Below are 24,571 nucleotides of genomic sequence, written 5' to 3'. Positions count from 1 at the left end.
AAGGAGAAATGGTAGCTTTAACAACTGTAAAATAAGGTCCAAAAATTGCTTGTTATATTTCTTAGCTCTTTATGGTTGTTTGGGTTCACCTTTTGATATCTGCAGGTGTCACAACCTCTTCCAATGAAAGCAAGGTGCAAGACTCCTCTCCTTTTGGGTGGATCATGGACCACAACACTTGCATAACAACAGCTCTGAAGCCTTTTGGTTGTGGTTGCCATAGCTGACTGTTCCCTGTGATCACAGTGGTGCTGTAGCCATCACCTTATAGTCTACGTGTTCTCTATCCTAAAAGAACACATGAAATGAGAAAAGGGGGTTTCTTCTTGATTTTTTGAAGTAAACATATTTATACTGCTCAAAACTTCCGGCAATCTGAAAAAATGACTTGGGTAGAACTGGCATTTTGAAATAACCTAGAAAACACAGCTGGCAATGTGTCTTGTTTAACAGCATTCTAAACAACTCCATCGCCTCTTAGCAACCTTAGCATGTCTTCCTAGAGTATGCAAAACAGAAAAAAGTGTATCCCAGTACAACTGCAATTTTTATTAAAACAATCCAGTAGGTTCAGCAGAAATATAAAATAGATTCCTTGGTCTGTCATTGTCCCAAAATGATCCTCAGGTAGCTACTTGTGAATTATGTCTTCCTTTCTAGCTTTTTGATAAAACCTTAAAACTGAATCAGTATATCCAGACAGTAAATGTGTCAGTAACCGAGTGAACATGTGGTATTCTTTATTTATTGCAGAGCAGTTCCACATCTTTCATTATGATTGCCTGTAATTCAGAATCTCCTCTGAACCGCAATTAGGATAAAACCTATCGGAATCTTTCTGGAACATCGCAGCAAAATCTATGAGACACACCCTCTACTGCAAAGTGTTATACTTAATAGCCAGCTACAGAAATCAGTGCAACTTGCCAAAAGTAAAGGGCATACCATTGCTTTGCATTAAGGATTACACACTGTGATGGACCAATAAACCCCTACAATAGAAGGGTCACACCAGCAAAGGTGATGTGCCCATGAAGCTCAGAGAATAATGCAGGGTGGGACTGACCACTGCTGTTGCAAAGAAACTGACTCAACACAAAGACGACCTTTGTTTTAGATACACAGCTATCAACAGTTCAGTGGATCAACCAATGGTATGAATGCTTCTCCCCAGTTCATTAAGAGTGTGAACATGTCTCTCAGTCAGTCAGATCAGCACATGGGGAAGCAAATACATGGCTCAGCCCAACATATAGTATAAAAACTAGACAGCCAACAAGAGAATTTCGAAGTGAGCAAGGGGCTTGAGCTGACTTCAGCCCCCATATTCCTTCCTGGCAACTAGGGACACTTAACAACATGACAGTGAGAGATGGGTAATGGGAATCATTAATTGGTACTGTGACTGAACTGTATATTGCAATTGCTGTATTTTGCTAAATAAAACTTACATTTGTATTGCGATTTCAGTATGTTTTGTACCACCCTGCTGAATCTGAAATCCTGTGTAACAACTATCTTTAAACAAGTAAATTTGACATTACATATTATATCTTCCATGCATGGAATATCTAAAATAACCTGGTCAGAGAGTATTGCACTGTGATAACAAAAAATGACACTGGCTGCCCTATGACATTTATGGACAAATATGATTTAGGAATAAATAATACTTATTAGTAAATAAGACCATCTTCTTTATTTTGCCCAATACTCCAAATCCAGCTGACTTGACAACACAATGGTGCCGCAGAGGCAGATGCACTACTATTAGTCCTGAGGATTAACAGCCAAATCGCTCCTCAATGCCATTTCCACAGTAAAAAGTTTGGCCATGACCATTTTGTCTACAGAGTATGCCCACATTCAAATGAAAAAATGCTTACATTGAAATGTCAGATACAAAAGGGGAATTATTTTTGTGGCCTACATAAGTAGTTTTCCAGTTTCTGCTAACAGATTATAATTACTTAGAGTATAGAATTCCTTAATGTATTTTGTGTCCGCAATGAATCCAACATGAAGTTGAAGACCAAACAAAAAGAAGTAACATGCAAATTAAGAGCCACTGTCAGTGTTTTAGATCACAAAGTTTCGGCAAAACCTAGTAACACTGCAAATCATGCTGTGTGCTCTGAAAAAAATAAAATCTTCTTACTACTAGACAAAGCAGTAATTTCTCCACCTAAAATACATTGATGAATTTAGTGTTGCTGAAGCTATCCAGTGTCTCTCAAGCTATCACTATATACCATTTCTTACAAAAAGTGCAAGAGTACTAGCTATCTTATTAGCAAAACCAGAAGACAAGGTTAAAAATCTGTTCCAGCCTTGCAAAAAAAAGCAAATGAAATGTCAAAATACATAAAATGGCAAAGCTTTGGGAAGCAAAAACAGGGAGAAGAAGAGAAGAAAACAACATGGTAACACTAGTAAGCCACCTATCGTAATCAAGGGACACAAAACAAAAGTTGCCACTGCAATGAATGCTTCCAAGATGAAAAGAGGCTGGGTACAGAAGCAGATGCAGGAGGAGGAACTGTTTGTGACTAGATGACTTTTAAGGGTCCCTTCCAACTCAAACTATTGTACGATACAACATAGTGCATTTGTAACAGGAAAAATTGCCACAATATCTTTGACATTTCCAGCTTCCAAAATACAGAAATCACGCCAGTGATGAAGACGCACTAAAACGGATTTTGGTAGCTGACTTGAAAGTGCAGCTGGTAACACCATTTTCATTCAGTGAGGGCATAAATCACACAGTTCAGATGGAAAAAAAAAAAAAAAAAAAAAAAAAGCAGCCGCAGCACTTTTAGCAGCCGTAGCAGGTAATAGGGAAATCAAGTAAAATGGGAAATATCCTGAGGCTGGGTGTTCCCCAGACCAGTTAGACTGAACACAGGCCAGTACCTATGCAACTTATTTTACTCACTAATTCTGTATGTGGAAAAAACCTTACCTATACAGAGATCATCCTTGGGAGCCTGGCAGTGCCCTTCAACAGCAGATCTGCACGGGTAAGGAACTGCACCTACACTATTGGCTAAAGAGTTCAAACCGAAATCATGATGTTAACTATGTACAAGGCCAAGGATATAAAGTAAGGCAAAAAGAGCATGAGAAGTAAATCAGACCTCAGAAAGTGAAACTGGCAGAAACTTGAGCCCAAGAAGATAATGATCCTCTGATAGCATCTCAACACAAACTCGTCATTTTAAGAGTAGTTTTTAAGCATACACTGTTTAAACACCATCTAGCTTTGTAATTCCTCCTGAATGTTAAACTTGGTCAACATAATTTCTTCTCAGACAATTTTTCAGTTCGTTATATTACTCTGCTATGCTAGTTTCTTTCAGATCAATACACAAATACATATGGACTGAGTGAATAAACAGCAAGAAACCCACTTCCACAAAAAGCTTGGAAAGGGGTTTTAAATGCTATGCCTAGCATTTTCATTCTTGAAAATTCCTTGGTTTGCATACAGTACTTGATACATGAAATTGATTAGATGCCAAGATAGATGGCCTTATAGGAAGTACACTGGCTTCTGTTGAAATCACTGGGAAAAAACCCCAAAATATTTGCCCAGAAATAGGAAATGTAGTCCAGCAGGAACTGTGTGTATTTTACATTTTTGACATGCAAGTTACTGTGCACTATTCATTGAAGGCCTTTTGTTATGGCTACCAAAAAAATTAAAAGGGGAAGATGGGGGGAGGGCTAGCTCTTCTTGCGAGTCCTGCAAAAGTGAAGCTAGTACTTTTAATGCCATTCATGTAGTATGCACTTTGGGTAAAGCCATTACATTTACACAAAACAATTAGTGCAGTCAACAAAATGGAAAACTATTCTTCCACAGTATTCAACAACAACAACAAAAATATCAATGTTGCAGCATACTTTATTATAGTGTTACTTTTACAAAGGAGCCCTTCTGAGACTCCGAGAACTTGAGCTTTGATAAAACCACATGGTTATAAGGTTACATCATCACCTATGTCAACACTATTATGAAAACATAACTTGTTATACTGGTGCAGAAGTTGACTGAAAATTAGGTGCTTGCTAGAATCGGGCACCTAAGCAGCTGCCCATGGAAAAGCTCAAAGAGATTAAATCCCTTTCCCACAGTTATCTATTGAGACAGTGGCAGAGAGAGAAAGCACCCTCTGACCAACCTCTGTGGTTATGCTGTTTAAGGCTTCTGCACTGCAAACTGCAGTCTAAATACTAAATAAGGGACAGACTACATTACTTAACCCAAATGGTTAGCCAGCTTGCCAAACGACAAGAAAACTCTCTACTAAACCTTCAGCATACCTGGGTGGCAGGTACATTACAGTGGCATGAAACTGGGGAAACAAAGCAAGATGAGGAAGACCTGTAAGAATTAGGACAGGAGAAACTGGTACCTGTCCACAAGGACATTCTTTCCCCTTCCTTCCATCTTGAGTACCTGAAGTTGTCTCAGCCTTCCACTTCTCAACAGTGGTATGGTATGTCTGCTCTCAAATGAGGTTTTCATAGTAGTATGTGACATGTGTCATAGGCTTAGCTCGTGCTTCTTTCCAGCACGCAGTCTAAATACAGTTCAGCCTGGGAAACCACTGCGTAAACACTGAGGCCAGCATTCAAAGAACCTATGTGACCTCAATGACATCAAATGATGGGGGATGATTAATAAAATCAAATGTACTGTTAGAAGTTTGACTTTAAGACAATTGAAACAAATGAGTTGTTAATGGTTAATTCAAGATATGAGTATTTTATATGTCCCGCTAAGCGCTTTGTTAAGCACTGGTAAATCCTTTGTCTGAAACAGTCACTTCAAAGGGAAGCACCCCCACAAAACAGATGAGCTGACTGGAAGCTCACCATGAGGAATGAGCTCAGCAAGGGAAAACCAAGGGAAAGGTAATTCTGGCACTGACTCATTGGCCATCGACTGAAGATCCCCCAGACCCAAAAAGAAGTTGAGACTGAGCATGTGAATTAATTAACATGAGAAGCAAGAGAATTGTGTTACAAATAGGAAACTGAGTACTAAGTAATGAAGGAACTATGTAACTTGTAACCAATGTCTTTGTTTGCTGAACTGTATAAATAGTGTAAAGTTCTAACAATTGGGGAGCTAAGCATCTGTGGGTTACCACCTAGCTCCCTACTTCGCACAAACTAGAATGAAAGAATAGAAATACCTCAGTTCCTCAAGTCGATATATGAATTGGCACTGCACACTGGGTAATGAACCTGCCTATGCGACAACATTAAGAGCCAAACTCCATATCAAAAGCAAACACAGTAATTAACCTGAATAAGTTGGTTCTAAGTAGCCATTGTGTGAAGCTTTTCAACTATATTGAATACTAATGTGTATTGGCTGCTAACCATTTACTATGTTGTCCTTTAAGTGCAGACATGATTTCAAATGTATCATCTGGCAATGGCTGGATTTCATTGGATTTGTCTCACTGCAGTAAACACTGCTCTAAAACATGAAGAACTGGATAGACGTAAAATTGTTGTTTGGCAGAGAATGGGTAACCAAACAGTCCTGCAGGCTATCATTAGTCCACTAACTTAGATGGCCTGCATAGTCCCCAACTAGTCTATAGTGTGATTCATACCATGTCTGTGCCTGCATCACCATGTCTGGGACGTCACTGTGAAAAGAAAGGGTATCATAGGATCACAGGACAATTTGGTTTGGAAGAGACCTCAGGATATTTCCAGTCCAAGCTCCTGCTTACAGCAGGGTCACTGTGAGATCAGACCCAGTTGCTCAGGGTTGTATTCAAAAGTAGTGTGAAAACCTCCAGCAATGGAGACAGCACAGCTTCTCTGGGCAGTATGTTCCAATGCTTACTTGTCCTCTTTATCAGTAAGTAATGGATGCATTAGAGTAAAACAGAAGCCTCCCCATTACAAGTGATTTCACTCCCTATCAGGCACACTGTGAGAATGAGACCCAGCAGGGCAGGCCAGTAAGAAGGTTATCAAAAAAGAACGAGTTATGTACTTTTCAGCCAGTCAGAATTATGTGCTGAACAGCTGTTCTCCGCAAATCTCAAGGAAAAACCCGTGAAAGGATGTCTTTGAAACAAACTGCACAGTTGACCTAAAATTCCAACCCATGCACTGAAGGGCTGACTTGTTGTAGAAGTTCACAATATCATTTTCCAGGAACAATTAACTGATGTTGGAAGAGAGAAATTAAATTTGTCAGAAAAAAAATAATTCTGTAACAATCCAATGTACTCTTAAAAATAAAAGGCCATGTAGGTAAATAGTCCATGATCCACAAGCAAAACATGAAACACAGGGACAAACCAATTTAATCTTACCTCAGCCTCACAAAGTGCCTGAAGACCCTGTAACACTATGGCAGCAGGTGCAGCTTGATCAGGTTTTGTGCATTCATTTAATACCTGGGAAATCGCAGCCAACATGTCTGCTCCGTGCTGGTATGGTCTGAATAAAAAAACATGAAGATAACAAGGCAATATTCATGCATACACACAAGTTCTATTATATACACAAAAATGTACCGAGTATTGGTTTTAAGTGACAACTAGAACATACTAAAATGGGCCAGAAAAAAAAAAAGATACAAGGAAGAACATGATAGAGAGCTCTAAAGGCTATGTGATATGGAGAATTAAATCAGCAGACATCAAGTTCCAAGTAAAAGATCACCAAGTGCTTAAGATATGGAAGTTTTTGTTCAAGGATGTTATGAGTGCTAAAAGATTACATCATTCAAGAAGTGACCTAAAAGGAAAATCCACATGGGCTATCAGACACTCTTCTTTGCTTCTTTGTTGCAGCCTTCTATCTCACTACTGTGTATTGCGGAGATTCTGGCAGCAAAAGTCTTCTGGCCCTCTTATTTCAGACAGGAATATTTTTCCGAATTTTTTCCTGCTGCAATGTCATTTGTCCCTCCTTCAGTGATTGCATGGGCTGCTTGTTTGCTTTCCAGTCCTTTCACTTCCATTCAATTTTATCAGGTAGTGGTTTAGGAGGCGTCAACCACATATTCAGCAGCTCCTTATACTGTTTCTATACAAAATTGGGGTAAATAGCACCTGGCTAGGTGATTTATATGCATGGAACATTCAGACTTTCTCTATTTACTCTTACTTTCTTCCAAATAATTTCTAAGTGCACAAAGAACGTGATACACCTGAACTCTAACTACACCACTTACCTGCTAAAAACAATATTACAGCTGCACTGAGATTTATCTCTTACTTTTTACTTCCCTGCCCCCGCCCCCTGCCATGTTCTTGAAAAATGCTGTTTGGCAAAATTAAAGAAGGTTGATGAAGTAAAGCAAAGGATATTTTATTTAAGAATAATTTTTTTTTTTTAGTTGATGATGGAAAGATACATGAATGTTCCCAGCTGTTTGTGACTGATCTTCAAGAAAGCGAAAAGTGGAAACCAAAAGATAGGTGACAGAGAAAAGATGCTACTGTGCACATAAAACCAGGAAGTGATAATGTGTTTTAAAATAGTCTTTATGGGAACTGTAAATCATTGTCAAGTACTGATATTCATGGATTGTTAGAGCTGGAAAGAATCAGTATCAATATATCACCCACTTAGACTTGTACAACTGTGTTCTGTGGTCAGTAGTGTATCTGAATAAAGATGAGCAATTTGCATGTGAGAAAATACACTTTTCAGAAAAGCACCCTATCTTTCTTCAAATAGATCAAAAGATAGACATGGCTTGTTTCTTCTAATATTTCATCACTCTTTTCATAATTTTTTTGTTTCATAATGTTTTGTTTCAGGATGAAGTAATTTTAATGTTATTTATACATGCTTTCTATCAGTTATAATACAACCCCCAAAACTTACTAGCTGTTGAGATTAGCAATGCCCGAGTCAGTACCTCATACAACCAGAAAAATATTACTCTCAATTAATATAACAGAGAAGGTAAAAATAATTATACAGAATTTCTGGAAATAAATAAATAAATTGTTTTCCCTTACAAAGATGTAAGATGGATAATGCTTGTGCTTACCTCTGCCTACATATGTCTCTTATACAAGCAGCTTTAGCAACCAGCTTTTCCCACTGAACCTCCTTGTCAACAGACAAAGAGGGTGTATCCGACATCATCAAGAACTTCTGCAATTCTGGGTAAATTCGATCCTAGAAAAGATGTAATTTAAAAGCTATAATCACACCTTCAAAAGCTAGTGACAGGATTTTCAATTGCTATCACTTTTACATGACCTCTAAATACTACTTTTATTGCATTCCATACTCTGTTTTTCTTCATTATTGGAATCTGATGCTGCACCGAGTTCTGGCTTTTGCAGACCAAATCTCTGTTGCTACTTCACAAACAAAGCAGCAAATTATTGCCATCTAAAGGTCTTGTTCTTACTGCACATTATGAAAATCAGAAAGCTGTCCTTCAAACAATTCTTTTCCCTTAATTGCAATCTGAGACCTGATGGAAAGAAAAGCAGGTTTCATGAAGGACATACTATTGAAATTTTTTACTAAAGCAGAAGCAATACCCACCATTTACTTTATATTCCTGATAATGAGATACCAGTATAAGCAATGTTTCAAAATTAATTTCCTCTCTTCGTTAGTTGTAATGAAGTTTTTCAACTACACTTAGTGACACTACAAGAATTTTCTAACCTGTCTTTCCCATAAGGATGTCATCAGCCGCAAAGTAATTGCTCTGAGCTTTGGCGTGCTCCCCAGCATGTATATGGCACGTAGAATCTGAGCTACACAAACCTGAAACAAATTTTTTAACCAAATGTCATTGTTACTTTTTATGTCCAAGAACAAAGACTAACCTACAAATCATTATTTTACAACCATGTACAACAGCAGATAACCGTCCAACTGCGATGTTGGTAAAAAACTGGAAGTAATTTTCTGAAAAACTTTAGTACATAACGAACCCAAGAGCATCTTCGTCAGATATAAAATGATGGCACAGTGCAGATAAAGCATGATGTACATTTCATTCTTTAAAGCAAACATCATATGCCATCCAAAATATCAGAAAGGTATGCTGAAGCTTACAAATCAGTTACTTTAAGCAAGCTATGCATTGCTCAGTATAAATAGTTTTTTTACAAATAAATGACCTCTTATTGATACAGTTTTTGTTCTACTAAAAATTTTTCATTCTGACCTTGTGTACACCCAGTGTAGGCAATGTATACAATATATCCCTGTAAAGTGCAGGTTCCAAAGGTCTTCCCAATTTAAATATCAGAACTGGGATCAGAGTTGGGACCTAAAATAAAAAAACCAGGAAATAAATTTGGAAGTAGGCTGCCAACCTGGTATCTTACATCAGATAGTAACCTTGTCAGAACATCTTAGAAACTCCTGCCTTTTTTTCATTATTTTTTCTGCTAATAGGAAATAATAGTCTGCAAACTCATAAGACTTCCAATTTGTTTCTAAGTTATCATCTTAGCAGTTGGACTTGATGATCTCAAAGGTCTTTTCCAACCTAAATGATTCTAAGATCCTAAGAAAGCACCCTGTTATGCATGTTTAGCTGTAACCACTGCAATAATCTAATTTCCACAACAAATTCATTTTTACTTGAAATTCCATTACAGGCACACTGAAAGGAACATGTGATTGAAAATGGTACATTAAAATGCATACCAAATCAATGGAGAAACTATTCCAAATCAGCTCTGTCATTACGGAGGAATTCTGATGATGTTACTATCATATCTCACAAACCTGTCATATAATACAATATAATTTACTGCATTCTTTAATATGTGGTACAAAACTTCCACAGAGCTGCCCCTGAGGTGACCATGAAGGAAAGGAGATTTATTTACCTCCATTCCCATTTTCTTTAGATCAGATTTTCAGTATTTTCATACCAGCAGGTCCTTCAGTTTTTTCTTGTGCACATTCGTATCATTACATTGTAAAATTAAATCTACTCATGAGGGCCTTGCTTTTTTTCCCCACTTGATTTTATAGGTACTTAAAAGTAATTACACAGCACTGGTTTACATTCTGCCTTTATACAGTAGTAACAATTTTCACTTAGCCACATGGGTTAGTCTTCCACAGCTAAAACTTGTGTTAAAAGACAATGTCATTCCCAAGAACAGAAAAGCTAATTAGAAAACTTGGTAATTAGCAGCAGTAAGCAGACACAATTATTTCTGAATTTTCAGAAAATTATTTTCCTCACATGCTAAACAGGGTATAGAGTTCTCCATTTCACTTTTAGTGTCTACCTCTGTAGTGAGTCACCCCTAAAAAAGTTTTCCTCTTTAACCTTAAATTACTGTAACTTCAGAAAACCTTTTCAGTAAGTCCAAGAATGGAGGCTTAAAGCAGAAAAACAAACGTGTACTAAATCCCATACATACTGGGGTGAGCTAGGAGACTGAGTAACTCTCAAACCCAGTGACAAGACTGGATTTAATCTTCAATCCAATATGTAATTCAACAATCTTAGATGTCTGAAAATTTATCCTGGTAAAGCTACCACTATATATATATACATATATATATATAAAAACACATATTGTCGGTTTATACATATAGTGGTTCAAAAACATAGCTATGGGAAATTCTGCTACAACATTCCCTCAACATACATTTTTACATGAGCAATGTCTTCAGATGATAAAATTCTGCACTGTGCCAAGGTCTGCCTCAGTCCACAGAAACTACAGAGCAGGAATAATGAATAAAAATCCAAGAGCTCTGAGGTTTCACATACCTCCCTTTGTAATTATTGGCTCCAAATTATCAAAAATAAAAAATAGTTTGTTCTACAACACATCACTATCTTTACAGTTAAGCAATCCAAATTTGTGCTTCCATAAACTGAATAACATTTATCTGGAGTCTATATTTAATACCTAAGGAATTAACCATAATACATTATTTTCTCTGGTTATCCAAATACTACTTGACATTCCTATATAGAATAAATCCCTTTATAAACCAGAACTTCCTCTCATTTTTACCTAATTGACTAGTCTCCCTCTCTCTCACCCCAGGTTGTTGTCTACCATCTGTAGAGGTAATCATCACTCCATCACCTGCCTAAACAGAGGACTGGCTTTACTGTCAATCTTTCAAAGCAAAACCAGTAAAATGTCCTGAGAATATAAGGTAATCCTCATTTATGCAGACATTCACACCCAGGAGCACTTTCAGTTCAACAGTGCCTTCTTTTCCCACCTGTTTATGCCAAACCAAAAGCATCTTCTTAGCTAGCACCCTCCATCCCCTTTCTTTCAGACCTTTGGACTGAAGATAAATTGGGCAGTTTTCCAGCTTTTGCTGGACACTGGTTTGGGCTGGGATAGAGTTAATTTTCTTCTTAGTAGCTAGTATGGGCTTATGTTTTGCATTTGTGACCACAACAGTGTGACCAAAACCTCAACACAAGGATGTTTTAGCTATTGCTGAGCAGCACTCATGAAGTGTCAAGGCCTTCTCCCTTTCTCATGCTGCCCTGCTGGCAAGTTGGCGGGGCACACACAAGAGGCTGTGAGGGGACACAGCGGGACAGCTGGCTCCAACTGGCCAGAGGGATATTCCATACTGTATGATGTCATGCTCAGCATATAAAGCTGGCGGAAGGAGGAAGGGAGGAGACATTTGGAGCGATGGCGTTTGTCTTCCCAAGTAACCATTACACGTGATGGAGCCCTGCTTTCCTGGAGATGGCTGAGCACCTGCCTGCCCAAGGGAAGTGGTGAATGAATTCCCTATTTTGCTTTGCTTATGCACTTAGCTTTTGTTTTCCGTATTAAACTGTCTTTATCTCAACCCATTAGTTTTCTTGTCGCAGCGCTCTCAAAACTAGCCAGCAAGGTGTTTTACCATCTCATACCAACACACTCTTCATGCCAGTCCCTCTACTGCCTTCTCCTAGCCCCTCCTCATCCAGGGCATGCTCTCTCTTCTCTTGCTTCTTCCTTGGCTGCTCTCTTTCCATTTGCTCTCAATCACTTAACAGAACCAGCCACAGCTGCACCTTACCTACATCGGCCAACCCACAGCCCCTGAAGCCAGCCCACAGCTGTATATTACCAATGCTAATTAACCCAGCTTCATTCCTCTATATTTTCTCACTTTTACTCTTCCAGTTCTCTCCCCCATCCCAGCAGGGGGGAGTGAGTGGCTGTGTGGGGCTCAGCTGCCCCCTGGGGTGAAAGCACAACATGTACAGGTTAATTTACTTTAAATTACCTCTTACATAAAAAATGAATGGCAGATGAGCAATATAGAAATAAGGTATCAGAGACAGAGATGATGCAGGATCTGTCAAGCTAAAAAACTTCCTAAGAAGCACCAATATTTCAAAGAGAACATTCAATCCTCCAATTATACCACATAATGATCAGTTTTCTAAATAAAAGCTGTATGAGCAAGACTTCTTCCATTAGATGAATTACTTATTTTTTTACATAGAAAATGTAAATTACAAGTGGGTTAATTAAGCATCCTGCCTTACATATACCACAAGACTGTTAGATTTATGCAAACAGACAACTGGAAATCTGTATAGATGCTTCTATAGGAATCGAGGCTTCAACTGTAGGTTTCAAAAGCCAATGTGTAATAAAATATGTCAATCAACTTTCAGAATTTCAGAGATAATTAAGTGGAGGTTATTTGTTTATCTAACTGCGCATATCTTATAGCATAGATCAGCATTGAAGGTGGCAGTGAGAATAGCTCATCTGAATATGCAAAGCTCTAAGTGACAAATTTAGCTTCTGACCTGAAGTATACTGCTAGCTTTGGTTTTTCACAGTCTTTTGTTTTGCTTCTTCACTCCCAAAAGCTGAATCTATAATAAACACTATTACTACCTTACAGCTAAGGGTGAAACTGATGGACCTCAAGAAAGAGTCAGCCACCGAGATTAGGTTTTACATTATATTCTCCAGCACAAACATTCTCAACCAACATTATTAACCAATTCTTTCCCAGGCCAACCAAACAACCTTGTCTCAGCAGACCAAAGTAGCCCAGACAGTTGTAGGCAGAGATAATTCTGGTGTGTTTCTAAATTACCATTAGCTGTATAAAGTCACACCAACTTTGCAACAATTCAAGGTAGGTTATGAGATGGGCAACACTCCTCCTGTTCAAGTGGCTGTAAACCCGACTTACACCAGAACAGTGGTGGTTCTTTGCAAGTTGCTCTGAAATTACAATCTGATTCTCTCTCATTAAAAAATTAACTCATCCAGAATAAACAGTCCTGCAGAAGAAAGACTAAAATCTAACAAGAAATAAGATAACTCTGAATGCAACGTACCCCGAGAAGCAACGAACTCATTGTTCTTAGTTTCTCTCAGATTTTCTCTTGTATGACAAGTAAAAAACTTTGTACTGGTTTCAGCTGGGATGGAGTCAATTTTCTTCTTAGTAGCTAGTAAAGTGCTGTGTTTTGGCTGTGATGTGAGAACAATGCTGATAAGCACACTGATGTTTTCATTGATATTTTATAAATCCTGCTTCATAAAGAATAGTCCTTGCTATCATAACATTCTTTGAAGTACAAACGCAGGTGGGGGGAGCATGTCATTCCAAACTCATGAGCACATGGCAGAGTTTGATTAACATCAATTCTGGTCCCAGTCAAAATTCAGTAATAAGATTTCTGCATTAACACTGAAAAACAGAAAAATGAAACCTTCACTCATAACACGAGATTTAATTTGCTGCTCTACTTTTCCTTTCCACTCTCCAACAGTAATGATTTTAGACTAACCTATGCAGAATGCAGTTATATTCCCCACTTCACCCATGTCAAAGGGACAACAGCACTGCCCGAGAGAAAATTATGTTCATCAGTACACAGGAAGAAAACTAAAATTGACCTCCTGATTAAATGAAATGGAACCCAAAAGAAGACTTGCATACCAAAGATTCAATGACCTCAAAGCAAGAACCTGTTTGGGTTAAATCAAGCTTTCAGGAAAAGAAATCTTGCACAGAAACTAAGTAATACAGGAAGAAAAAAAAATCCCCTTGAGTCTAGGAGACTTGATAGAGGCAGTTTTATTTCTGGGTACCTGTTGTACCTTGAGTGTTAAGAAAAAAATACATCACCTGATTTACCTAAATGTTTGAATGATACAAGGTAAGTTGCAGGGCAACAAGGAAGCAGTGGATATTCCACACCTCTGGAGGAAGGGGAGCAATCAATAACTAATGTAATTAACTAACATAAATAATTAACATACACAGCAACGTGCATCACCATTTTAAGTCCCAAAACTATCAGAAAGGTCACACATGCTCCTCCACTGAGATACATAAAATTTCCATGCAACTATTGACACAATGTGTGAACAGGGAAGAAATGCCTTCTAACAGTATTATCCAGAAAGTTTTGTATGCAGCAGCATGGTTGGAAGACTCTCAACCCTGACAATAAGATTTCATTAATTCTTTAAACCATACTCATCCCTGACGAATGCTGTCATTAGTCTACCCACTGCTGGCCAAAAAGGCTACATAAAAATGCGTAGTCAGATATGTCATTACAATGATGAAACTCCTTACCTAACTTCCCTCTGATCTCTCCCCATAGCGCCTCTTCCTTTTTCCAGGGGCAGGGTCTTAATGCGACTCCATTTGGTCTTAAGCTAGCTCTCTATTCAATAGGCTACTACCTGCATTTACCTCAGTTGTATCTACACTGGACTACACATATGGCAATCAGACTGAATGATGTTCAAATACATATTATAATAAATTATATTCCTAATCCTTAGTTATAAAACATTCAAACCCTTTAACCACTCTACTCAGGCCTAGTCTTCATCAGCTGTGATGTGAAGTTCATTCCAAGTCCTTTACGTTAATTTTCTAGTTACAAAGTTTATTCTACACTGAAGAGGTATTAAATGAAAATTCTACAGTAACTTCTACACTAACATCCAGTACAGGAAAAGACGAAGCACGTACTACTGTAAGACCAGTTACTTATTTCCCTATAGGTATTGTTCTTTAAGTGTACTTGGTTTGAACTGTAAATTGAATTTTTAAGAGTAGAAAAACCCCAAAATGTTCTAGTACAGCAAAGCGGGGGGGGGGGGGGGGGGGGGGGGGGGTGCGGGTAGGGGCAAAAAGCTGATACAACAATTCATTAGCTCCCACTAGGCAGGAAGCAGCTCCAGAGAGGGAATGGCATGCTGCCTGGCAACACTGCCATCTGCATCCCCCATGCTCCTTGAAGATGTGCCAGTTAGGTCACATTTGCCATCAGTAACCTGGAAGCGTTTCAAGATTATGGGGTTTGTTTTTTAAAATTGATTTGCATCTTCAAAAATTATGCAGAGGCATGTCAATAACTTTCCTTTTTAAAGTAAGATTAAAAATGCAAGACCAAGTGCCTTTATTTAATAAATAGGTCTGAGAACTGTTATCACTCTCTGCAGTTTGGTGATCTGATTTCTTTTTTCTAAGCTACAGGAAAGTTACTCTTCAAAAGCATAAGATAAGGGAAGATAGCAGGGGAGGAAGATAATCTTCCTCTTCTGTTCCTTCACATTTCCTCTCATTTCACTGAAGAGAAACTGTCCTCATGCAGCCCTTGTGTCAGAACAAAGAATAAGAGACAGCCAGAAAACAGCAAGATAAGTAAAGCCATGTTCAAAAAGAAAATCCCATTTCAAAAAAATATAATCCAAATACATATTAACATATGCTGTCCCCATTTTAAGTTCTAAATGCAGGGTATCACTTTACATATTCCCACCACACTTCCTTTGCTTGCATGCCTATGCTGTTGTGTTCTTCTGAGTTAATTTTAAAACTAAGAGATCATTCCAGATCCCCCACAAAAAGCCAACCAAAAGGCAGGAAACAAATGTCACTGCAAAGTTCCGGGTTTCATTTCTGTGAAATGGGCTGAATTTTGGAAGGCACGTAGCACCAATTTACTTCTCCAGTAAGCAAGGCAGTGAAATGAGCAGGTTTTTGAAAGTATTCAGTACTCTAGTTTTCAAGAGTTTCATGTACTCCAGCAGGATCTTAACCAAGAAGCTTCAACCATGAATAATCTGTCCACAAGATCTTACTATAATATGATTGTTTCCCTATAGCTACTCTCCAAAGCTCACATAATCAGACACAGAACAATATCATTAGGCACCACCTGAGAGCGCCAAATCCAGTTCAACTTATCCTTAAACATGTTTTTTACTGAAATAAAAATGTATTTTACCTATTTATTTTTTTACTGCACTCCCAGTCCCCCAAAAACACAAAATAATGGATCTTCAGATGGATATCCCATAAGGGTGTCATTTACCATCACAGTATTTTATTCCAGCAGTTGAAAGGCCATAAAAGAACGGATGTCCTCTAGAGCCTCATAATCCTCTAATAATGGTAACAGATCTTGTGCTACTATTCACCAGTGACCTCTCAGTCAGATGATTTACTTTCCTCTCCTCACAGCACAGCTGGTTGCACAGAGTGTAATAACTAACAGTTTTTGCCCAACAAAAAAATTCATCCGATTAGAAGGACTGTATTAAATCTTTCATAAATCACGTGTCAGTACAGCCTTTGCAATGATTTGATTTAAGACGGCCTAAAAGCCCATGTATTACTCTTCATTCCTCAGACTTTTAAAAAGATTTTTGGATTTTCTTCCATAGTGTTTCAGAACATTACTCCAAAATGCCTCAGCTAAACACAGACCTAATATTATCACTAATCTTGCACCATACAAATGCATGTACTCTGGGGGGGAGGAGTCCTCTGTAGGCTCTCCTCATGGAAAGGATAAGAAAACACAAAAATAAAGTATAACCAGAACAGTGTCTGCAAAATCAACTACAGTAATTATTTTTAAACTTAGCAAGGTTTTTTAAATACTCCACTAATTTACTGCAGAGACAAGATATTCCTTACAAAATCATTCAGTGTGGAAATGGGAGGTCCTGTTTGTGAAACCCCTTATGAAGTCAAAATAAACATGAAAACAAGGAGGATAGGATTCTCAATGCACATTTTCTCTTTCAGACCCTGTTTTGTTTTGAAACGCAGTTCTTAGACTCAAGGTTTTGCATGGCAATCACTTGTGGCTTTTCAATTCAATATCCACAGCTACAACCACTAATCATCTGATTCACAAAGCAGCAGAATTTCACTAGCAGCAGAATAATGTATCTTGATTACAGAGGAAAGAGGAGAAGACTAACTTACTACCAGGGAAAGGGAAAGGGAAAGGGAAAGGGAAAGGGAATAACAACTCAAAAGCAAATAATAATTAAAAATAATACATAATACAAATAAACTGTTAGGAATGATGTTGAAATGCCAGTGTAAATGGCCTTTTCCCAGTGTTGTTTCTGCAAAATAATTTTTAATTGATTTATTTTGTATTTTTACTTGGTTGTCAATAATATACTGATGTGCAAAGTATTTCTAGTCTCTGAAAAGACAACTTATTTTGGGTAGGGCTTAACATTTCATGCATTGCTTTTCACCAAGCATTATCATCTCTAGAATAGTAAATTGAATTTTCTTCCCCATCTTTACACATTTTTAATTAAGGGATAGGATCTTTCCAGAAACATTACTCTGCCTATATGTGATTTTATTGATAGCTGTCATATAGGTGAAACAGAAAGAGAAGAAAGGGAAAGGGAAAAAGGGACCCTCACCGTATCTCAGCACTTCTATATATTCTACTGTAGTACAGGTAGTCTACAGTTTGGCTGTGACATTGACACTTTCTCATTTTTTCCTGTGGACACATTTATTCTTTTATCTGTGTTGCAGCATGTAACTCTTTGAGACAGAAAGCAGTTTAAAAAAACCCTGAAGCCTGTCTTTATGACAGCATACAAAATTTGAAGCAACACTTCTCCCTTCCCTATATTTTTATTTTATAAATAACACATGACTGTTTCTGTATAACGCCTCTAAAATAATTACCTATTACTGTTTCTAGATATCCCCATTCCTTCCAAGTTATTTAGGTAAGTATAAGTATACTGCGTAATTCTGGCTTGGGTGCAGCATGAAAGCAGACAAAGACTATGCATATATTTTTAAGCAAGAATATGGATTATCACAAGGGACCTGGCAGTCTTCCAGTAAGCACAAAAGAACACAGAGAATAATCTATGAGGCCACAAAAAATCTGAAATGGTTTAGTAGCCTCTTTTCAACTTCCTTATGTTATTTTCATACTTACAAGATAATACCATCAAATAAGCCAGTAATTTTTCCTAAGCCTAAACAATTTAAAAATATTCCAAACCAGAGACACAATACATATTTCACTGTGATGCATAAAAGGTGAGTTCCAGCCAGCCTCGGGTTATATGTGTGTGTGCGCTATGTGTCTGTCTGAAGGTGAGACCACAGAGGGGGCTGCCTACACAGGGTCCAGGGGAGTCTCAGACATCAGCTGTGGAAGAGGCTGTGCATGTGCGTGTTTGCATCTCTCTGCAGGGTGGGGGGCAGTCTGCACCAGCAACTGCACTGAAGCTGCAGCCTCAGGGGCTTGTATGTCCAGATCCAGAGACTACCTATTGTGCACACTGACCAGCTGTATTCCACTGCTGGAGGGATCCATACTGTACCTATCATACATATATATACACATTGTACACATATTCCTACTAGCAGACCTCCATCCTACTCAGCCAGAAAGTGGAGCAGCATAGGGCCCCTGGTGCTGCTCTGTGTTCTTGTGAGTATTCTGTGTATGCATTATATACATATAAGCACAAATACACAGTGTATGCATGTACGGCATGTGTATGTACCTACTGGGAATACAGACAGAATCTTGCACTTGTTGGACCTGGGGTCATGAAGATGTGGCAGCCTTGCCTCTCTCAGGCTACAGAATGCAGTCCAATTCCTGTAAAAAACATCTACTAACAGTAAGTTTTCACCTGAGAACAATCAGTCTTGGCTATTTCTGTAATGGCCTGGAGTACATCACGAAGAGTGTTTCCATTTTCTTGGATCAGTAGATAAGCCAGTACAAGAAAAACATGGACAGGGACTTGAGTGGTAACAGGCAGCAGTGATTTCACTGAAGATAACCAGTTAGTAACTGCAGATTTCTCTTTCATGAGCTCTATGATCTTCCACGTTGTATACAATGAGCTGTAAGAGCTGGTTATGGGGAAAAGAAGTTTGCAGGACACCTGGGAACAAGTAAAACAAACAAAATTCTCAAACAAATAAGGTACTATGAAAGAAAAAAGAAAAATCATTAACTAATCCAGTTCTGGCACCCAAAACAAATCTTTTTCTCAGGGTCCTAATGCAATAAATGTTAAAAATAAATTGCAATACATTTCTTTACAGTTCTTTATATGAATTCTTGCACTAAGGATATTTAAATGGGTTGCTAACTCCCCATTCATGAGTTCCCCCTTTATCTGGCATCCATCATTCCTGTTCCTGTTGTTAACAGCTGTGCTACTTCCTCACTAAAATGGACACAATATCACTGGAGTAAGTTAAAAGCTTCTGTTTCTGACAATGGCAGATTTTGCTGGGATAGAGTTAATTTTCTTCTTAGTAGTTAGTATAGGCCTATGTTTTGCATTTGTGACCACAACAGCATTGGTAACACAAGGATGTTTTGGCTATCGCTGAGCAGGGCTTACACACAGCCAACGCATTTTCTCCTCCTCACACCAGCAGGTAGGTGGGTGGCTTCACAAGAAGCTGTGAGGGGACAGGCTGGAACAGATGGCCCCAACTGGCCAGAGGGATATTCCATACCGTATGTCATGCTCAGCATATAAAGCTGGCCGAAGAAGGAGAAAGGGCATTTGTCTTTCCAAGTAACTGTTATGTGTGATGGAGCCCTGCTGTCCTGGGGATGGCTGAGTACCTGCCTGCCCATGGGAAGTGGCGAGTGAATTCCTTGTTTTGCTTTGCTTGCTTGTGTGACTTTTGCTTTCCCTATTAAACTGGCTTTATCTCAACCCATGACTTTTTTCACTTTTACTCTTCCAGTTCTCTCCCCCATCCATCCAGGGGTATGTGAGTGAGCAGCTGTGTGGTGCTTAGTTGCCAGCAGGAGATAAACCACAACACAGGTACATCACAACAGTGTAAGTATCATCTACTTTAAGGAAATTCTCTTCACTTAATAAAACACCACAGTTCCAGTTAATCTGACTTTACATTTTTTAACTATGTCACTTTTCAGAACAAAATGTTCTATAGATGCAGTCACGGAAAATAACATTTAGAAGCAGAAAAGTAGTAAAATATAAATGAGGAATCCTCATAAGTCAGGTATTTATTTATGTAAAAGTATATATATCTTAAAGCTGCTGCAAGTTCATTTGGAAGTTCAAAGTTTTTGATTAAAACAAAAAAGCTTAAACCAAGAAAAATCATGTTTCCTACTTATTGTTTCCTTAGAAAATGCTATGTTTTCAGAATCTTTCCATTATCAAGATATTAGTTGGCAGGCAGTAATTAAATGAAGAATATTTATATAAAAAACAGGTCAAGAAAGTATTTGATAAAGTCTCCAAACAAACATTAAACAAGGAATTCAGACTCCAAGAGGGCAGGGCCCACTCACCTTTAAATTACCAAGAAAAAAGAGATTCTGAGTGGCAAAAGCTGTTCTCCACAGAACTGCAGAATTTAATTTTAATCATGTGTTCAATGCAATGCAAATTTATTTTGGCTAATGGAAGGTAGAATGCCCCTGCACTTTAGATGCCCTTTTAAGAATAAAATTAAAATCAGATCATTCCACTACTTATGCTTTTCAACTACTGTAGGTGAAAAAATCAGCAATCTATAATGCTGTCTTTCTGGCTGGCAAGATCACTTGAAACCAAAAATGTCTTCTGGATATAACTGTGAAAATGCCATTTATTGATAAAGATATTTAAACTTTATCCAAGGACATACAGTGGACTAAGAAGAGCTTCAGGATCTGTAAGTTGCATTGTTCAGTTGCCAGCCCCTACAAGATTGTAGGACTTGAAATCAAGATCAGACTATTATCGGGTGTGGTGTGGTGTTTTGTTTTTTCAGGGGGCGTTAATACCTGGAAAAAAACTACTAAAATTGATGGAGCCTGAAATATTGTATTGGTATTTCCCATTCCACAGTACTTCCCCAAAGTACAAACGTTTTGCTACACGATTGTACTAACTCCCTTCTCCCTTTATTTCAGCTTCATGAAAACAAGCTATCACCATATTTTTATTTTAATGCTGCACTTGGTTCAAGTAGGTCAGGTAGAAAATTCCAGTGTGTCAACACTGAAAGATATGTATAAAATCCCTCAATGGCAAAGTATATGTGCAGGTTAGCCACATCCTAACATTTTTCAAAATCTTGGGACTACAAGTATAACCGTTTCCTATTAACATCACTGGGGGAAAAAAAAACAAAACCACTGAATATAGCTTTTGGATGTGCTTGAAAGCAAAAAGGAAGCATACTGGCTGTGGAAAGGCAGCCATACACCCACTGAGGACTACAAGAACCTTGCTAGGGCATGCAGAGATGTAGACGGGAAGGTTAAGGCTCTGCTACAACCTGAAATTGGCCAGAGACATCAAGAAGAAGGAAGGGTTCTTTGGATACCTAAGCAGTTAAGCAGAAGCACAGGGAAGACACAGGCCCATTACTGAGCAGGGCAGGGAAACAATTTACTAATAATGCTGACACAGCAGAGGTTCTTAAGACCTTCCTTGCCTGTGTCTCTACCAGCGTAGCTGGACCCCAGACCACAGGACCAAGTAGCTACCACGGTGCACATGGTGACCCACCAGCAGTGGCCCTCTGCAAGGGCTCAGCCCACATCAGTGGATGGGCCCGCAGGGAATCCACCCCAGGGTGTTAACAGAAGTTGCTGACACTGCTGCAAGGCCACTGCCTGTCATCTTTGAAAAGTGGTGGAGATCAGGGGGCATTCCTGACGCCTGGAAGAGGGTAGATGTCACACCCATCTACAGGAATGGCCCAGAAGAGGACCCAGGAAACTACAGGCCCATCAGCTTGCTTCAGTCCCTGAGAAAGTGGTGGAACGAGTCCTCCTAGAAACTGTTACAAGCCAAATGAAGCCGGTGGTGACTGGGGAAGTCCAGCACAGATTTACCAAAGGCAAATCATGCCAAGGTAACCTGATCAACCTTCTACAACAAAACAACATCTTCTGTTGACATGGAGAGAGCAGTGGATGTGCCTCACCTGGACTTCAGCAAAGCGTTTGACACGTTTCCCACAGCCTCCCCCTGGACACACTGTCAGGGTACAGCCTGGGTGGGTGATCTGTGAGATGGGCAGGCAGGTGTCCCACAGGCCACACTCAGGGTGCTGGTCAATGGCTTTTACTCAGGCTGGCAGCCTGTCACAAGTGGGGTCCCCCAGGGACCAGTACGGGGCCCCACACCCTATGCATCTGTTACCTGCCCCAGAAGAAGGAAGAAACTGTATAACTTTACCAATTCCTTTTTATCCTTCACACCTTCTTCCTGTAATATTTCTAAAAGATTTACAGCCAGCTGCTGCCTGGTAGTTCCAGAATAATCCTCTGATAGGCAGTCCCCAACTGTTGTAGAAGATAGCATCTGTAGCACAGGCATCACCAAAGTAAGGACTGTGATTGAGATGTTCTGGGTTTCTGAACAGGAAAGGAGCTTGTAGGCTATTTAAGACAAGGTGGGGAAAAACAAAGATTACTTGGGAAAAAAGAACTAACATAGTTGGTACTTTTTGGCATGACACAAACATTTTTAGGCAACACTCTGGTCAAGCAGCATTAGCAGTCCCCAGAATTACAGTATGTGCATACTAGAGCTGAAGTGCAGACGACTTTTTTGGTAAAACTCCCATTCAGCTTAAGAGACCCACACATTTCCGTTGTTTATAGCCAAGTACCTGATGGCAGCAAGAAAAACAACAACGGAACGTAGCACTGTCCTTTGCTTTTACTGAAATAACTCCACTAATCAAAATTTCTAAGTCAACAGCTCAGTCAAACATTGCCATGACTGTCAGGCCTGCTCTCGATATCTGTCAAAAGGAACCATTCAGGATGCATGAATCTCAGCTGAGAATATCCTGGTTTTGACTCAAAAATGAAACACATAAGCTCCAAGATAGCAGGGAGCTCAGAATACAGTAACATCCACAGAAAGTCAGTGTAGCAGGAAAATTTATCCTTATTACCATCAGATCAAAAGTTACTTTTTAAAGCAGGAAAAATCCTGCCTATACAAAAAGATACTTCACTGCCCAATCCAACTTCAGGTCAATGCAGGGCTTATTTTCATAAACATGAAGAAACAATGTCTGTCTTGGAAGTATGGATTCCTCTTACACAAGAAAAACTTTACCTAGACTCAAGACAGACTTTTGCTGACTTTCTGGCATTTGCAGCAGTAGAAGTGCTAGCCCAATTATACACTGTTCCACTGGAAATACCTACAAGGAAAAAAAGAGGGGTTCAAGTCTTGTTTTTCAGTACCATTGAACAGTACAGACGGGCAACAACCCAGACTGTAACAAGTTTCTTCATGAAACATACTAAACACACACACAGCAACACAGTACACACAATGATGAAAATAAATAGTGTAAAAATAGCATTTTAACGGAATAACTACAACATTTTAATTTGTTACGTTGTTCAAACCACTTCAGCTCTGTTTAAACCAACTCCATACTAAAAGGTTAATGTATATATGTTACATTTTTGCCTTGTGAAGGTCTTCAACCTGCAATTGGTTGAAAAAAATTAGAAGCTGTTGAAACAACATAGGTCACATCCTGATGAATGCCATGTATTTAAATACTGTACTAAACAGAACATTATTTAAATTCAATAAAATTGTTTTATTTTTTTCCCTAATAATTCTTACCTCTTTCAAGAGCTCAAAGTTGTCCTCTATTAAAGAGATCAAAGATGAGCATTCTCCCATTACATTTAAACACACTTCACAGAAGCTTAACAGTTGCAGACAAAAATGTGATAACTGAACTTTCCAAAACACAGGATAGCGCAGTAGGCTAAGGAATAGTTCTTGTAGAAAAAAAAAGGCTTCTGTAACTTGCAGTAAGTCCTTAAGCTGTAGAGAGGTTAAAAAACAAAATAGAGACTGATTTAGTTCCCCTTCTACCTACACAGAATTCCCTGAGTTTAGAATTACTTCTACTAGCTTTGCAATGTTTCCATTGCAAATATTACTTAGACTTTGAAAAAACACAATTATAAACTAAATACAGGAATCTCTTAAACAAATTCTTCGCAAAAAATACATGACCTCCTATTTAATGTTTTGAAGTAAAATTAGAAATGTAAAAGAATAAAAAGATTTTTTGGTAGCTGATGAGAAATCTTTTTTCCCTCAAAACCAATGGCAAATTAATTCAGCTCTTGGAGCACTCTCAGCAACATAAAACAAATTGCGTGGGATTCAATGTAGCAGGTAGATACTCTTGTAATGGAAACATCGTGCTCTAGGATTATTGCCTCCTTTGTAATGTAACCAACTGTCCTTGCTTCAGCTGGGATAGTGAATTTTCTTCT

The 24,571-nt window shown here is 38.6% G+C and overlaps 1 protein-coding gene across 3 annotated transcripts in view; it reads right to left on the bottom strand.

The window, feature by feature from the left end:
- FOCAD (focadhesin) overlaps positions 1 to 24,571 on the bottom strand; it is a 126,989-nt gene that overhangs the window by 63,558 nt on the left and 38,860 nt on the right. For all 3 annotated transcript variants that reach the window (XM_080372894.1, XM_080372895.1, XM_080372896.1), the window contains 8 exons: positions 23,904 to 24,110; positions 23,379 to 23,466; positions 22,485 to 22,687; positions 18,942 to 19,199; positions 9,191 to 9,295; positions 8,683 to 8,784; positions 8,048 to 8,178; positions 6,354 to 6,480 (listed from right to left, as the gene is read on the bottom strand). In XM_080372894.1, coding sequence (XP_080229020.1) covers positions 6,354 to 6,480; positions 8,048 to 8,178; positions 8,683 to 8,784; positions 9,191 to 9,295; positions 18,942 to 19,199; positions 22,485 to 22,687; positions 23,379 to 23,466; positions 23,904 to 24,110 — 1,221 coding nt within the window. The remainder of the gene's footprint in view (positions 1 to 6,353; positions 6,481 to 8,047; positions 8,179 to 8,682; positions 8,785 to 9,190; positions 9,296 to 18,941; positions 19,200 to 22,484; positions 22,688 to 23,378; positions 23,467 to 23,903; positions 24,111 to 24,571) is intronic.

The sequence above is a fragment of the Falco punctatus genome, assembly GCF_963210335.1.
Source record: "Falco punctatus genome assembly, chromosome: Z".
NCBI lineage: Eukaryota > Metazoa > Chordata > Aves > Falconiformes > Falconidae > Falco > Falco punctatus.
This window is presented reverse-complemented; position numbering and strand designations above follow the sequence as displayed.